This window comes from Myotis daubentonii, chromosome 14, assembly GCF_963259705.1.
Source record: "Myotis daubentonii chromosome 14, mMyoDau2.1, whole genome shotgun sequence".
In the NCBI taxonomy this organism is placed as follows: Eukaryota; Metazoa; Chordata; class Mammalia; order Chiroptera; family Vespertilionidae; genus Myotis; species Myotis daubentonii.
The window spans coordinates 45,892,166-45,910,371 of record NC_081853.1 but is presented as its reverse complement, the minus strand read 5'-3'; the positions used below and the strand labels follow the sequence as shown (position 1 = coordinate 45,910,371).

Below are 18,206 nucleotides of genomic sequence, written 5' to 3'. Positions count from 1 at the left end.
ATAGCAGTGGTTTTCAGTCCTTGCTGCACGTTAGAATCATCTCAGAAGCTTTATAAGGATTGCCCTTACCCCATACCAGGAATTCTGATTTTTTTGGTCTTGAAAGGGCCCTGCATTGTTTTTTTTGTTTTTGTTTTTTTCCCTCTAAACTCTTCAGACAATTCCAATATTATCAAGGGTTAAGAACCACCACGCTAATTGATCTTGAGTTGTACAGTCAGTTGTAAGTCATAACAACTTTTCATTTTCTTTTTTAATGAACAGTCAGACTAGAATGGAATAGAAAATATTGGTATGCAATTCAAGTACTAATGGTACTATTCCATTAAGCTTTTGTTTCTGTTTCATGTATATTAGGAGTGATACTGTCACTATTTAAGAAATAATTGCTTACTGTGAGTTATAGTTGCAAAAACACTGTTTTAGATGGTCTTTAACAGAGAAGGGATGTTATGTTGATAGTTGCCTAGAGAAAATCAGAAAATCTCCATCTGTCCTAAGAGAGAAGCCCAGTTGCACTATGCACTATTTTTAAACGTTTGCAGGGCATGCAGTGATCTCCGCACTATCAAATGTTTCTTACCTATTTATAGAAGCACTCCCACCTTCTCTCACACACCAGTCCTCTCTCCTGTAAGCACCATCACTACTTAGACTTATTCAGTTGCATTTCTTAAGACTATCTAATAGCTCAGTTTTCTCGTTTTTAAATTAGTTCACTCTAACTCTTAGGGGTATTTAAGGAAGATTTACACCTCAGAAGAAAATATAGGATCTAAGGTTTAGCAGTAAAGTACTCTATATTAGTTCTCTGAAAATCCCTATCAGATTCTTAGGCCTAGAACTCAACTAAATTTTCTGAAATCTTCCAGGATGCTTTCTGGAAGTGGAAGTGGGGCCTTCGTATTAGTACTCAGTGCCCAACTATTCTAGGATAGTCAGTGGGTTTCACAGATTATACCAGACCTTCAGCTCTTACGATTTCTTAGTATGATGATAGCATGGAAACCACTATCAAGAAAAGCTAGTGTGTGGAGAGTATTATGCTAAGCGAAATAAGCCAGTCAGAGTAAGACAAGTATCCCATGATCTCACTCATATGTGGAATCTAATGAACAAAATAAACTGATGAATAAAATAGATCCAGGGACATGGAAGCATGGAACAGACTGTCCAATCTCAGAGGGAAGGCAGAGGAGGGTGGGTGGGTGGAGAGAGATCAACCAAAGGACTTGTATGTACATATGCACAACTCATGGACACAGACATTAGGGTGGTGGAGGCCTGGGGCAGAGGGTGGGGGTGGGCTAGAAGAGGTCAATGGGGAGCAAAGGGGAACATACGTCATACTTCCAACAATAAAGATTTTAAAAAATAAAGGAACTAGTGTTCCCAGTCTCACGGGCCCCACCCTCAGTGAACTAGGCCCTCCCCTCCTCCTACCCCTCCACTTGTAGTTTCACGTCTGTGTTGATGCATACACGCTGCTCTTTCTTCCTGTTATTTTGCTCTGAAGTGGCTGTGGAGCGACTAGGGGGAGGTGCAGGTAGGGAGGCAAATGGAGGAGGAAGCTGAGCCGGGGAGGCTGCGGCCTTGCAAGGCCTGGAGTTGCCTCAGCTGGGGCTTCGCCTGGGACAGACCTGAAGATTGTGCCCACAGTTCATGCAGTGCCCCTTCATGCCACTTCTGCCTTGAGCTGGGGTACAGACTTGTAGGATCTCTTTGCTGTCTTAGAGCAGTACACACAGTGGGTAAATGATAATTTTAAAAATACTTCAAATGCATTAAGGAAAAGAGTGACTGAACTCAGCTATGAAAAGCAACTTAGGAATAAAAAACAAATAAATAACTTGCAGCCCAAAGGGGAAAACAAATACAAGTATACATCAAGTTAAACCTCCTTTTCAAAACATCATGAGTAAAATGATGTTTCCTCAAGGAACATACTTCACAGAATACTGTGTAGTAAAAGTGTTAAGAACTGAATGAAGCAGGAGAGGAAATCACTTCTTTTGTATTTTTTCTTTTTTGCTGGTAATCTAGCCCACAGCACCCAGAAACTTCCTGGAAACAGAATCAGGTAGTTGAGCAAGTTTGCTAAGAGGGCTAATGGGGCAGTATTTTGAGACAAGGGAGGCTGGCGTGAACTTTACAAAGGGAGTTAATTGAAATGGCAGTACAGCAAGCTCAAATGTGTCACCACATGACAGGAGAGAGCAGGACAGACTGTTCAGCAATTCATCAGAAATTGAAGCACCTTAAAAATCAGCAAACTTCTATACATGGCATCTTCCTGGACATACAAGTGATGAGGGAAAGGAGGGGAGTGAGAATTGTAGAATAAATTGAAGACATGACAGAGGTTGACCTGTAGGTGATACCAATGACTAGAATGCTTGAATGTAATAGAAAAGAAAGATGAATCAATTGACCAAAAAAAAAAATTATTCAGAACTGGTAATGGAAGCCTGTAAGTCAGGACGTGAACCTTCGGCAGACACTGAAACACTATGACACACGATGTGTCTGAAACCAGCCTTTGACATGGCAGAGGAGAAGGCATTTGCCTTGGATTTGGTGGCGAGTTCAAAGAAAAACTGTGGCCCTTCCTCAAAAATAATCTTTCTGTCATGCTGGATATAGCACCAGATGGTTTTAACAATTTTCCACTCCAACAGAGAATGAAAAAACTGAAACAGAAGGAAATGAATGAAATCAATAAATACTAAAAAGGCAGTCAAAAAATGCCATCGGAAAAATGAGAGGTGTCTAAACAATCCACAAATGAAACGACACATGCTTTGGATTACAGATGAATTTAAGAAGGGCGCAATACAGAAACACTGTGATTAAAGGGAAAAAGAAAGGAAAAGGAAAGGTAAAAAAAAAAATCTCCTAAGCTAATGAGCTTTGGACATTTCCCCTTCCTTCTTTCCTTCCTTCTTCCTACCTTCCTCCCTCTGTCCATCCTTCCCTCCCTCCACCCCTTCCTTTCTCTTTGTTCTTCCTTTCTTTTCTTTTCTTTTTTCTTTTCTTTCCTTTTCCTTCCTTCCTTCCTTCCTTCCTTCCTTCCTTCCTTCCTTCCTTCCTTCCTTCCTTCCTTCCTTCCTTCCTTTCTCTCTCTCTCTCTCTCTCTCTCTCTCTCTCTCTCTCTCTCTCTCTCTCTCTCTCTCTCTCTCTCTCTCTTTCTTGGCTATTCATGACACAGCCTAATACACTGACCTTTTCAATGGTTCAGTATGATTTGTTTCCTTTGGGGGGAAATAACACTGGCATTATTGTCATTTGCTTCCTTTATTCCTGCCACCTAGCAGCCACTCAACAAATCCATTTTCTTGTGTGAATAAGGAAACTGAAGACAACTAGACAAGTTACACCTGGTCATTTGATGGTTCCTTAGCCTTTAGTCCACCTAGTGCACGGCCTTGCCTGATCTCATTTCTTACTCTGCTTTTTGTGTCTTCCATACAAACCATGCTGAGACTTACAAAGACCCACAGCATCTAAGAAGGTCAAGTATGATAATGTAGACAAGGGCAGGGTTAGCTCCACTTGGAGGATAAAGACCGTGGATAATTCTTCCTATTGCTCTAAGTTCCTTTTGATAGCTTTAATACCTTCTATCAATGTGATCTGTTTCTATGGATCCATTCCATTAAAAAAGGGAGGTCGGTGAGAGGTATAATATGCTTTTTTCATAAACAGTGATGACATCTAGAGCAGGCATCTTATTCTGCAGTTTTCCTGGAGAGAAATCTAAGGAAAAATGGGCGGTGACAGAGGGGGGAGGGGTCAGGGGTACCGGAATATGCAAGAGAGGAGTGGTGGGGAGGATTTTGAGCAGATGGAGAGGTATTCACAGTTAACATTATTTCACTAGGCTTGCACAGTATTCCTGCATGGTAGGTAGAGCAAGTATCATTATCTCCATTAGGTCGATGAGAAAAATGAAGCCCAAGATGTTAAGTGACTTGCTTTGAGCTCTGACTCCAAGTGACTAAATCAAAAGCAGAATCCACATCTGCTGATTCTCACTTTATTCTGCCAGAACAATAATGAAGTTTAAGTTGTAATATCTACTTGGGCCTGTGAAAATTCCATGACCAATCATTCTTACAGAGGCAGTTAAGATCCTTGGTGACTTGGCTATTTTTTACCTTTACAGCCTTCCGAGCTATGCCCTACCTCATTAATTAGCCCCAGTCATACCGAATTAATTTTATCTTCTCTTCTCCTACTCAGCAACTCCTTATCTTTCCGCTCTCAGGCGACACATTTCTTCTTCTGAAAGCGCTATCTAACATCTCTAAGTTAGTGAAAGATGACCCTTCTTCATGCTCCTTAGACCTTGTTCTTTCCCCTGTTCTAGCACGGTGCTCTAATTGCCTGTTTTTCTGTCCTTATCTCCATCTTAAACTTCTTAAGGATGGTGACATTACAGCACCAGTGCCTAGCACAGCTTTTGGCATATAGAAAGGCTCTCAAAGTGCTCAATAAATAAATAAAGCCAATATTATAAGGTATAATTGTTTTTAAAATTCACTTTTATATTCTACATTACAAGCCTTTCTGCTATTCACAGCCTAAATTTAATTTTGTCCATTTAGTCAACAAATGTTAGCTGAGATCAGGGGTGGGGGACCTCTTTTCTGCCAAGGGCCATTTGAATATTTATAACATCATTTGTGGGCCATGCAAAATTATCAACTTAAAAATTCACCTGCTGTATTTGGTCAAATATTTAATTAACTCACCCCCAATGCCTTGGCAGGGCCAGACCAAACGATTCCGTACCCCTGGCCTAGATGCTTAGTACTTCCATTAGGGTTGTATGCCCAAACTCCTGGCATCATAGTACGTACTATAAAAATAGGCCCTCAATACATAATTTTGGAATGAATTAATTAGTACAAAGATGATTAATATACCAACTTCCTGAAGCATTTATTTTAGACAATGTCTTGACTGTAAGTAATGGTGAAACGGGACAGAATATGGGAAGAGCCATATGGGAGTTTTTGGTAGCTTTTGTTTGGTAAGCTGAACAATGTGATTGCAAGAAGTGAGGACTTAAAGTAGCTCATGTAGTCACTGACTCTTGGGAAAGTGGCTGCTGAATCTGATCTGGCCTGTGGAAATTAAACGTGATTGGACTAATCTTGACAAGGAAAATACACAACTTGCAGACTCATTATGTGTTTTTAGTGATTTCCTTAAATATCACCAGTCACAAGTATTTAGAAAAATCTTAAAATGCTTCATAGACAAGATATTGCCACTAGTAAAAGCCAAAGTTATATCTACAGGGACAAAGTTAAGGGCCCGAAATGGGATGTTAGTTGTTTTGACCTTTAGTTTGATGTGTACCCTACTGCCATTTTCCATTTCAACAACCTCTTTAAGAACTCTTAATGAGTATTTACGGAGCACTGTCTCCCACACATATTTAAGTGCTCACTGTAGAGAGAGCAGAAAGTGATGTGTAAAGAGCTTAGGCCTTGGCTTCATGAGGCCTTGGCTTCAAGAGGCCTTGGTTTGAAGCCCAGCCCTACCACTTAGAAGCTACATGATCTTAGGTAATTCACCGAACTTTGCTGTGTTGCAGTTTCTTCACATGTACATGGGTGTTGACAAAAATAGTACAACTTGAGATTTAAATGGCTTCATGCATATACAGTGCCTAACACATAGTAAGGACTTTATAATGTTGGCTCTGGCCATTATTGGTATATGCTAGGTTAGGTGTTGTGAATACATACACTGAAAAGGAGAGTTATGGTTTCTGTCCTCATGCTGTGTGCTTGACATTTGCCTGTTTCTCTTTACTGTATAATTCATTGTTCAACCTTCCTCTGCCTTGCTGTGAAAAGGGCCTCACTCCAGAAAACCACAATTCCCAGGCTCGCTTACTAACTGGCTACCTGCTAGGTTTAGGCAGCAGAAGGTTCAGAGAAGATATTGAGCTTGGAAGGCCAATGGTGGCAGCATCAATGGCAGAGGCTGTCTCTTCTTTCTTGCCCATCTCTCTCCAACAGAGCCTCCTTCTTTGCTCAGAGGCCCCACTGCAATACCCTAGTTCCCAGGCTTCTTACCAGCATTCTGCTGTGGGAATGAGGCCAATATAGAAGAAACTAGAACAAGAGGAAAAAGGCAAATTCTTGATGTAGCCCTGGATCCAACGGTGCCTGCAGATTTTATAGATCTAGATGTTTTGAAATATGAGCCTGTACAATTTTCCTTTTGCTTAAGCTACTTTGACTGCATTTCTTTCACTTGCCTCTGTGAAAATTTTCATACATTGTCTACTAATTCATGAGACGGTTTGAGATAGCACACTATAAAGCAGTTCTCCTTGAATATTTGTCTCTGGAATCCACATAACTAGTTTTTATTGTCCTGCTAGGATTAAGTGTATAAAGATGAGCAAGATAAACACGGTCCTTCTCTTTGGTAGTACAATAATGACAGATTAAGTGTTTTACACTTAAAAAGTAAAAATCTTAGCTTTTATTATACTTATTCCAATATTGTTGTTTTCTCTGGAGATCTTTCCTTAGTTAATGTGCATCTTAAACAAAAGAGATCTCATCAATTTTAATACAAGAATATAAACTAAAATGCAAAGCAAAAAAACTTTGGGGAAATAGTTTTCATTTATTTTCAATAAAGTAAATCCCAAGCCTCTAGTTCTTTATGGGAAGCTTCCCAAGGCAGGAGGATTTTTCAGTGCAACGAAATTAACAATGTCACTGCCGCAGGACAATCACTCATTCTGCTATATATTTTCTTGGCTCTCCTCTTCTCCATTTGACTAAGATGATCCATTTGTCTTCTGATAATGAATGGGCTTCCTCTTCCTTTTAGCCACTAGCATAAGTCACTGAAACTTGCCCAAGACATGTCTAAAGTTCATTTGCTTTGGGAATTTTTTGAATCTTGCATAGTTGAAAATAAATTTGTAATCAGGATACAAGTATAAGTGTGTGTGTGTGTGTGTGTGGTGTATTTGTGTGTGTGTGTGTGTGTATACGTGTGTGTGTGTGTGTGCTTTGTCTTTGAAATATATGCAGTGGCCTTTTAATGTTGTAATGCATGGGTCAGGCTGTAGTTGCTATGGAAACAATAACCAAATTTCCTGACATTTGAGGGTAGGGAGATGCAGTGGTGGCTGCTGTGATCAAAGTTGAAAGATTGCTGATAAAATTAAAGTAGCTTAAAGAGTAAGGGGCTTTTTCTACCTTAATATTCAGATCAGAGCAGTCAGCTCTTCCCCAGGGTCTCCCAATTATATCTATCAAGGCCAGGCTGAAGGCTTACTAATATTCCTCTAATTATTGTTTTATACTCAGTTTATTTTGGATAATGGATGAATGGGATTTTGGAGTTATAGTTGCTATATAGTTTTGATTATAGTTGCTATACGGTTTTATATAGTATAAAATCATGCTTTATGGTAATGGGACACATTATATCCAGATTAATGTCCACCCAAGAAAAATTGCTATTAAGATAACAAAATGCATGCTTTTGTTTGGAATGTGATACCTTGAAGTACAAGTTGATCAGTCCAATGAATGCATCTAATTCATTCTCTGTTCAAAAGGGATCATTTCTAGGACCTCTATGACTCCTGCAGAGTTTCTCTGAAGCTTCCAGTACAGCACTGATATTTTTGCATTGTTAAGGTTTATAAGATGCATCATATGAGAAGTTCATATATCTGTGTTTATTCTGTTCATACTACATGTCAGGAGAATGTGAGAGGAGTATGGACTATGGGTAGTGGCATAATCCCCCTAATTGCTTAGTGAGGGTCCTCTGTGCCCAATACAATGTTACGCTCTGTGGATGTGGACAAGATGTGGATAAGAAATGATTCCTGCTTTCAAGAACCGGTTTTGCCACATGAGGAGAGGATACATGCAGACTTCTCATTGAGTGGGGACATTGCAGGAGGAAAGCCAACAAATGCAGCCGAATATAAAGGCAGGAAGTGAATCCAATCGAATGGGCAGATAAAGAAGCTGAAGAGGAAGCAGAACTTGAGATGGAACCCAAAGGAAGGGCAGACCTTGTTAAAGAGGGAAGACTGTTTGGTGTTAGTAAACTTCAGAACTTATAAGTATACTGTATATATTCTTTTGAATGTCATATGTTATATTAAAATAGAGACAAGGTAAAGCAAATGGTGTGAGCAAAGGTTCAGATGATCTAGTGGCTAAGGGACATTGAGTAGTTTGGTTATGCTGGGGAGATAGACAGATGGTTCTATTAGATATTCTCAGGTAATGAAGATGCTCAGGGAATTATGGGGGCTATGAAGGACAGGTTAGAAAATCTTGGATTTTGTAGATTCCAAATGATATTGAGGGCCACAGGGCTTAAACTGTAATAATCTCAGGTCAAAGTGAAGACTCTAAAATGGTGATAAACATAGTGAATTGCCTTCCACTGCTTGGCAAGAAGTTAGCAGTCAGTAAATGCAAATTGGTTTTGGTTGCAAATAAAACCAATGTGACACCAACTCAAAAAAACCTTTGGAATTGTAGCTGATATACTGTGGTTGTTAAAACTTGTTGACAGTTGTTTAACTCCTCCATAGCACTTTCTTCAGATTTTTTCCTCTGGGTTATTGTCATTTCAGGCCTCTTTAATATAGATGAGTTGAAAAGAAGAAGTTTTAAAAGCCTAGTTTTTTTGCATATGAAGTTGTATAAAGTATGTATAATATGGTGGGAGCCTTGAGTGAGTTATAAACAGATTTTTATTTCATACTGAGAAATTGGCCCACCTTGATTTCATACAGATGATGACATGGTGGTCTCAACGCTTCTCAGTACTCATCAGGAAAATTGTTGAGGATGGATTTAGCATTCTCAACTCTGAGGGATTTCTGGAAACACAATGGGTAATCTGTATCCAAGTTAATACATACCTATTGCTTCTGATTTAGGGCAATCATAGAATGAGACTAAACACCTTTGGCACAAAGTAGTAGAATATCATACAGGTTATGTTTTTGGGTGTTCGTTTTCAAAATTAAGTTTATTTTAAAAATGGACAATCTTTTAACCTTTCTTCTTTTTTTTCCCCCCAAAAGGGTCTTCTTAAGAAATGCTACTCTGCCAAGGCGTCTTACCTCTTCCAGCAGGACAAATTCTATGATGTCAGCTACGACACAGGAGACAAGTCTATCCAATGTAGCAGGAGAGCAGATGCATTCAAGTTCTGGATGACTTGGAAGGCCCTGGGCACATTAGGCCTTGAAGAAAGAGTTAATCGTGCTCTTGCTTTATCTAGGTACTTGCGTGTGTGTGTGTGCATGTGTGTGTGTGCACCCATGTGTATCTATAATAGATTCAGTGACAGTAACATTTGTGAGGTCTGTACATATTATCTCATTTGTGCATTTCTTCTTTTATCTGATAACCTTTTTCCCCCAGTATCTACTATGTGATAGGAATTGTACTCCTACCCACTGCCCTCCAGGATCCTAGCCTAGTAAGAAATGCATTCTGGTGCTAATGCAGATAAAAATACAGGTTAACCTACATTTTTGTTAAAGGAAGGTACATGGTGCTCCAGACCACTCAGCAGGATTCCCCAGTATATTCATGAGGGTCATGGGCAGGGAAGCAACATTCAACTAAGACACAATAAAGAAAGGACAGAAGAATAATCCAGGCAGAGGGAATAGCAGGCCTAGATTTCCAGATGTAAGAGAGATCATGGTGACTTCAAGGACCCAAATAGTAGGTCTTGAGCCTGTGGGGCTGGTGTAAAGGCATAAAGGTAAAGTGGAAGCCCCAGGGCTGCTTGCCTTGTTGTAACATTAGAGACAAAGCTTTTGAACCCACTTTCAAAGACATGTGAAGAGCTCTTGATATATGCATTGGACACATATATCACCTGAACAGAACTCTGCTGCTAAGCTTGGATCAGTGGGTGCCAATGGGCAGGCCATGACCAAATTTACTTTTAAATGTGACTTGTTGAGCCTGAACTTCATAGGGTTAACCTTCATGATGTTAAAAAAATAAAACATTTGAACATTTAAAATAGTATTTAAAAATAGGGAGATTTGTTAAAAATCTAGATTTTTGGCTTCTATTCCGAATGCTCTCAATCCCACATGGTGACAAGCTGCTGAACATGACGCCCGACTCTCGGGAGAACCATCGTCCCCTCTTCTCATCCTGTTTCTTATCTAGCTCATTTTACTATAGCTTAGAGGTGCTAGCTCTACCATTTATAAGCTCTTCGTGTCTTGGGAAAGTTTTTTAACCTTTCTGCACCTCAGTTTCACCCCAGTAACATGGAGATAACAACAGTGTCTAACTCAAATAATTGTGATGAGGGTTAAATGAATTAACATGTGTAAACACTCAGAACAGTGCCTGGTTGGCATATGCTACATGCTATATGAGCTTTAGTGTCAGTTTTTTGTGTTTTGTTTTTACCTGCTTGCCAATACAGGCATCAGCGTTTGTGATCTCTGGTTTGAATAATCTCTCCTTCTTCACTCCCTGTTTACATTTCACTTGCAAAACTGAAGTATCTCCCTAGAGACTTAAAACAATGTCTTCTTTCTACACTGGGAGTGGCATGGGTGCTCTCTGCAACACTGTGCAACAGCAATGCTCTGAGCATCACTGCGGATTTTCTGGAAACCCAGGATCTTATAATAATGATGATTTAGTCTAAGTCTACAACTTGGCTGGAGTGGCTTTATCTCATACTATGGTGGCTTGGGGTGGAGAAAAGCAGACTGGGCCTACTCTCCACATGTCTTTCATCTTCGTTGGGTCAGCAGGCTAGCCAGAGTGTGTTCTTATAATGGGGCTGACAGAAGATAAGGCAAGCCCACTTTAACCTCCTGGTTGCATCATATCTACTAGCATTCCAATGGCCAAAGCAAATTTCATGGCCAATCTCGATGTCAAAAGGCAGGAAGTACAGTCTACCATTTTGCAGGAAGAACTGCAAAAGTACATGGCAAAGGACTTGGATATAAGGACAGGTGAAGAAATGGCTTTGGCACTTTCTGGTGATTGTGGTTTCAGAAGTAGTTTGAAAAACCTGCAAATATGTGTCAGTTAGGATTCTTTTGGTGGTAACCAACAGAAACGTTAACTCCAGGTATCATAAAGAAAGAAAGATAATGTATTACCTCATATTACTTATAAGCTAGTATAGTGACGACTTCTGGAATGGCTTATTCAAGGGGCTTAAACAATATCACCGACCTCAGTTTATCTCTGTCTATCAGGTCTGTTCTCCTTCATGTTTGGTTTCTTCCTATGAGGGAAGGCAGCTGCCAGGAGTGTCAGATCTACATCCTCCCACATTCAGGGTCAAGGTAAAAAGGAGAGACTTTCCCTCTTCAATAACCCTGAGGAAATTTATAATCATTTCTGTGTGAAGCAAGCATCCACCTCAGAATCAGTCACTATTTTGAGGGAAAGGTGATACTCTCATTGGTCATGCTGAGCCACATGCCCTCCCTTGGCACTAGGGAGACTCTCAATTCCTCCTATAGAACATGTACTGAAACTAGGTGAGCAGTGTGCTTTTAGTAGAAGTAGGGCTAAAGTGCTTCGATCAGAAGTAGGGCGAGAACTACCCAGAGGTGAAAAAAAAATGGACTGTCTACCATAAATATTCATAGTTGCTCATTAAAAGTTCAGAAATCTCTGTTCACTTTTTTGTATTTTCTCATACCATTTAAGTGTGGTAGAATCTCTGCATTATTTTTTCTAAGCCGCTGAGTAATTTAATAACAGGTGTCATGAAACAAGCGAGATATAAATATTTGATGATTGTATTTATTATAAAGTTAACATTCATCTCAGGGTAGAATTTAATTTATAGTCAAAGGAGTTTTTCTAATTTTTGCAGAGAAATATCACAGGAGGATAAATGTTAACATTTCAGTTCAATTCAGCCACACTTATTGTTTATAAATGTTTGTCAAGTTGAATTGAATGGAATTAACATTTCAGTGAGCATTGCTGCAGACTCTGTGACCTATATTTAATATTTGAAAAATAATCCCTCCTCTTTCATGCTGTTACTCATAATAGTTTTGTTCTCCTTGACATTCCACATTCTTGATATCTAACACTCTATTCCTGGAGTGAGCAAAAGTTACTCTGTTTTCCCACCCCCAATACCAAGCAAAAGCTAAGTCCTTTTACAGATATCACTTTGAATGAATATAAAATTATAAACTTGGAGAAAATTACTTTAGGATTAAGAATTATATTAAGATAGCAATATAAGGTCTTTGTTTTCATGATTTTTATTTCCTTTTAAATTGATTGGTTTGTGGTTCTGCTCTTTAGGGGAGGGGGGAATGGAACATTTTCTCAATTCTGGGAGCTAATCTGTGTCCTTGAGTCCATGTGTAGTGGTCTAGAGATAAAATGTCTCTTGGGAGGGGAAAACAAAGCCTCAGTTTGTAATGTTTGCCAATTTCCAGTTGTGGTTTACAAAATTCCAGAATATTTAACAATTAGCTCTCACTAGCCAGTAAAATCTAGCACTATAACACCATTGATTTTGTGAGCCAGCATAATCAGTTCAGACCACTGACTGGTGAGAGTTAAAATGTCATTTTCCACCACACTCACTGACCCTAGACCACCTGCTCTAGATTTTATGTAATAAAAATGATTCTCATTCATGGTGTTCGGCTCTACTTGCTATAACTTCTCTAATTTATGGCTAACACTTTTGTTTCCTAGAAGTATAATACCCCTCAGCAGATAAGAACTCTAGCAAAGTGAAGATGCAAATGAGAATTGTGTTACTATTTGGAGTGCACCTCTATTATCAGCAGTCTAATGTACCTAACATATCCATTTCCCTAGGCCTTAGGTTAGGTGTCTTATATACTGAAAAAGCTGTGCAACTCTTCACCCCTGGCACATTGTAGTAAAGATTGCACCGACCTGAGAGAAGCAATGTTTTCATGTTCCTGAATCAAAATGGAGCTTAGTGTTGAAATTTCTGTATTGACTATAAGACTTAAGGGCCCAATTTGATGTACCTACAGATTGCCATCACCTTGACCAGGTAGCTTGCTCCTCTTCCCCTGGGAAAGCAGGAGCAGACATTTTCAGGAGGACTGTGATTCCTATTTCACCAGTTGTCAGAGATCCAGCAAGAAGGAAACATGTATGGCCTGGGAGATCCGGAAGGCTTTTCTAATTTTCTTTTGACCCTTGTCATCCCAGTTGATGACCGCACCTTTCTCAGAAGAAATATTAACGACTGGAGACTTGCTTTCTCTTTGGGTTGTTGAAAATCAGTGGTGTTGGGAACCTAAAGCAACATACCATTGAAACCCAGGGGGCTGAGGTTTAAAATCACCATCTCCAGCACAAGGCAGGAGATTGTGCATCTTGGATTTCTGCCTAAGAAAGTGGAAAATGTTTCACAATGCCCGTGGCACCCTGTTGCTGAGGGCACCTTCTAGCCCGTTGTTGTGGCACTCAGGTTAAATGGATATTCACTAAGGGGCAATTTTTAAAGCAAATCTAGAAGAGTCACGTACATAGGTCTTTTCAGCAACGAACAGCTCACAAACTCCCATTCTGCTGTTGCTAGGTCTCCAATGTATCATTTATCTATCCCCTTGACACACGTCTCTGTAATCCCTCCAGTGGAATTTATTTCACTGGCTTGCATGAATACTGAGGGATTTACTGTTGTCAGTATGGAAAAGGTGAGCAGTGACACAATGGCACTTGGTGCTAGTGTGTTTCTCCAGGTGACAAGAGGAGGAGAGTCCAGAAGACTATGAAGGACTAACGTTTTCAATTGTTTATATTGGTGATTTTTAAAAAAATCATCATTGCAGTAGAATGTAGTAGGTAGGTGTTTGTGATGAATCACAAGCCATGCATTATGTCTTAATGTATGCAGAGCATACAGAAAGCAGATGGAAAGAACTCCCAGGAGTTCTGCAAGGCTCCATGTATCAGAAAAAAATGTCAAGTGAGGAGATGAGACCAGGAGAGAAACTTGGTTCAGAGTGCTCCGAGAAGACTAAGTAGCTGGTGAATTGAGAAAGGGACTAGAAGGGCTATTCCCAGAAAGGACAATGTAATGCAAAAATATTAAATTCGTTTAACAAATCAGAGAATTGAGGGTATCTGACATCAGAAGCACATTTTTAAGCAAAGAAAGGGAAAGTGTTTCAGAGCAAGATTGTCATGAATGTATGCTTCAAAATCAAGCCAGAATCTTCATATAATGAGTTTTTACCCAGTAGGTTTGGTGAAAACTATGGCTGATGTAGTTTTTTTTTTCTCTCTTTTCTCTTTTTTTACTAAGCTTAGTGAGGACAGTGATGAGTTTTATGAAGCTATTGTTGTTCCTTGAACCTATTTACCTGGATTCTTTTTGGTCGAAGTGGTTTATGGTTCCTGCATTATGTCCCAAAAATCAATGTACATCTTTTTATTTTCCTGGCTGGCATCAGATAAGAATAGTTTTTTTAAATGTATTTCATCTCTAGGCTGTTTCCATATATTGAAAAGAAAAGTTGTGAAGAATAAATCATTCCTATGAATGTAGGAAGAAGTGACTCAAAGCCTTATATTGATTCCCTCTCAAAACTGATTTTATTTTTGAGGCACTTATAAACTAGCATTTCTGAAACTATGCTCTGTGGGATAATAGACATCCAGAACATCATAATAAATGTTCTTCCAAAAAATATTTTCATGGTCAAATATGCTTGGGAAATGCTAACTCCTGCATTATTCCTCTCTTGGAGATTCAGTGTTCGTTAGCACATTAAGGACTCTGAGGGGGGCTTGTAATCTAGAGAAATTTTTAACTTTGCTTTAACCAGAATGCAGACACTGTTAATTGTTCCCCCAACAACCATGCTCCCCTTTTTCTTGCCAACAGAACCTTGGTTTTGTGTAGGTAGGAATACAATGTTCCAGCTGTGAACATTGGTCCAAGCCAATTCCCACTGCTAACAATTAGTTCAGGGATGGGTATATGACTCAGCTTCAGTCAATAAGATACAGGAAGAATTCTGTGAAGGCATCTGGGGGAAATAGTCTTACGTAAATAGAGAAAAATTAAGTAAAACCACTTTTGCTCCAACCCTTTCTCTTTCTTCTTGGGACACTGTTGTATAAGGATGTGATGTATGGAGCTGTAGCAGATAGCTTGATGAGCATGAAAAATTTTACTAATGCTGAGCATATGGCTGGCTGAAGTGATAGAAAATGCCTACTTCTTAATGATAGCATTGAACCATCTAACCAGCTTAATAAACGTCCTTATAAATTAAGCCAAGTATATTTCTAATTGTAGACGACAGCCATTGCTCAGATGTATTTGGCAATGGAACCCCTTCATGTGGGAAAGCTATTGACATGGTGTGTCATGGAGCATGGAATTGTTATAATAGCAACTCTTCACCCGAGTGACCTCTACTCTCAACTCAGTTGGAGTGTTAACCCTGGCTCTGAGAGTGACTGCAGTGGGGAGATTGACCCTCAGGCAAAGCCAGGTTCTCATGGTTAGCAAAGAGCAGAGTCTTAATTTAATTGATTCAGTTCTGTTTTAGGATGCCTTTCTCCCAGGAGCAGCTCTAACCAGTTTGGCAGAAATATTTTAAATTGAGACTATAGGTAGTGTGTGTAAGTTTCATACAGTCATAATCTCTTAGGGAAGGATTTTACCAATCTAGCCTCACATCTCCATTACATGCATGAGTAAACTGAGGCAGGCTCAGGGAGGCTAAGGAATTTGCTCCATCCCAGAGTTGATTAGCTACACAACTAGAATCTTCTGCAGTCATTTTGAGGACCTCTGGAGATATGAAGTTTTTGTAGCCTCAAGTTGTCCAAGATTATTAGTGAAGGCTTCCTCAGGATGAGATCACAATGGCATCGGCTTCTGAGTGAACAGCTAGTCTATAGGTTTCTGCCTGAGCAGGTAAGGAAAAGTGTGGTTCACAAGCTTTCCTTGTCTAGATAGTATATGTCTATTTGGTTTTGTGCTTTATATTTTATCTTTTATTCAGTACCTTTTCAAGAGTACACAAGTAACCACATCTATGAAACTTTGCAAAGAAACATGAAAAGAGTGTTAATAATTTCTACCTCCCCCATTGCATTGCATTTTTCCTCTCTTAGATAATCACTAATAATTTACTAAGTATCCTTTCATACTTTATACTACATGATTATATATAATTATGGGTAAGGATTAATTTTGCTTTCCTTTTTTATAATTTCTTAGACAGTAGAATCATAGTATCCACATTTTTTTTCGTTTCTTGCTTTTACCTCTTACTAAAATATCATAAGAATATGTGTGGTTTAATCGAAGTAGACATAATCCATTTTTATTAATAGCTGCATCATATTACATTGTATTGCTATAATACATTTTATTCTACCATTTGCCAATTTCTGGACATTAATCTTGTTTCTAGTTATTTTGTATGGAATACACACACACATAGATTTAGATACAATAATGTATATATGTGCATATACATATAAAGACGTATATGTGTATGTGTGTATATAGTAGTGGCTAATTTTTCCCTGGTGGATCAGCATCTCTAAAGTGGTTGGCTGCATCAGAAAATATGATTATTATTAATTTTAAAAGGTTTTTAACAGCTTTCTGACACATTTTCATTAGTTTTAGGGGTTTTCTCTCTTAAAATTTATTTTTATATCACATGGGCAACAGGGTCAGTATTGTTTTAATTTGCACTTCTTTGATTATCAGTGATCTTGAGAATATTTTCTGATGTTTACTAACCACTGGAGTTGCTTTTGTGCAGAAGTTAGGAGTGTGCTAAATGTTCAAACATTACAGCTACATAACATCTCCTGAAAAAAATACTCAGGGAAAGGAGTATGTAAAACATCAAATACTTTGGTAGTGCGCGTGTGTGTTTATGTGTGCATTCACAATATTATTGCTCAAAATAAAGGGTCTATATTATCTAGTTAATAATGGTAGAATTCCATCAGATTTTGTATCATTTAAAGATGATATAACTTATTTGCTAAACACCAGTATTTAAACTTATATGATGAACTATATAAACAAGTTTGGAGAAAAAGAACTGAGTCCATATTCACATTCTAGAATAGCCTTTTTAGCAAATGAACATAATGATACTAACCACCCTCATTTTCACAGTTTCTATACTTCATAATTTGTTAATTTCTTATTAAAAAATTTTTACAACAGCATTTTGAGACGAGAAAAGTAGATTGTGTTATTTCAGTTCTATAGGTAAGGGAATTGAGGCCTGAGAAGAGCATTTTTTGTTGTCCTTAAATATTAATTGAATATGTGTCATCTGGTGACAGGATCACATTTCATATGGTTGTACCATAACTCCTTAGAACTGACTGGACCATAGTTTTCAAAGCCAGTGCTTGTTCCTGGGAGTGATGTTCCTCCTTCCTTCTTTCCTTCCTTTCCTTCCCTTTTCTTTTTCTCTCTGTGCTATTACATATAAAATCACAATAAATACCCTAGCAAGTACATTTTTGTCAGCACCCCTAATCACCTCCTTACATTTGACACCCGAATTTGAAATATTGAGTCAAGTATTACAAACCTTTCAAGGCTCATGACCAAATCACTAGTTTTCATGGCCAACCATTTCAGAAGCTTTCTATTTTTATATAGACAACTAGAGGCCCAGTGCATGATTAAATCGTGAGCATGTAGGGTCCCGTAGGCCTAGCCTGCCATCAGGGCCATGTCCGCCACCCTCTGACACCTTGCACACTCTGTGGACGCTGCCGGCGCCCCACGATGCTCCACCAAGGCTGCCGGTGCCCTGGGGGTGGGGGGAGGGCCTGAGAGGTGCTCCATGCACCTCCTGGTGACTGGTCATTTTGGTCGTTATGGCGTTACGGCCACAGGCCTTTTATAATATAAAAAATCAATCCCAGGGAAGGAGTGCCAGTGTTAATTTACTTTATATTCTCCATGTCTTTTCAGTCTTTTCTCCATCAGGTTCCATATCTCATGTATCTGTGTTCTTTGCTTGTGGTGTGATAATTCTCTTTTCCCTGACATTCAAAATGACTTCAGAGATAGTTCACCAATGGCTACAACCTGCTTACTTGAACATAATACAAATAATCATTTATTCTTCCCTCTGTCCTGGCCTTGGACAAGATGACGCTCAGCTTCTT

General features: G+C 39.0%; 1 protein-coding gene across 1 annotated transcript in view; it reads left to right on the top strand.

Annotated features, from left to right (window-relative positions):
• The window catches only part of GADL1 (glutamate decarboxylase like 1), a 117,134-nt gene that overhangs the window by 50,946 nt on the left and 47,982 nt on the right, over window positions 1-18,206 (top strand). Inside the window, exon 11 of the mRNA XM_059662923.1 lies at window positions 9,101-9,300. Within this exon, the coding sequence (XP_059518906.1) occupies window positions 9,101-9,300 (200 nt within the window). The remainder of the gene's footprint in view (window positions 1-9,100; window positions 9,301-18,206) is intronic.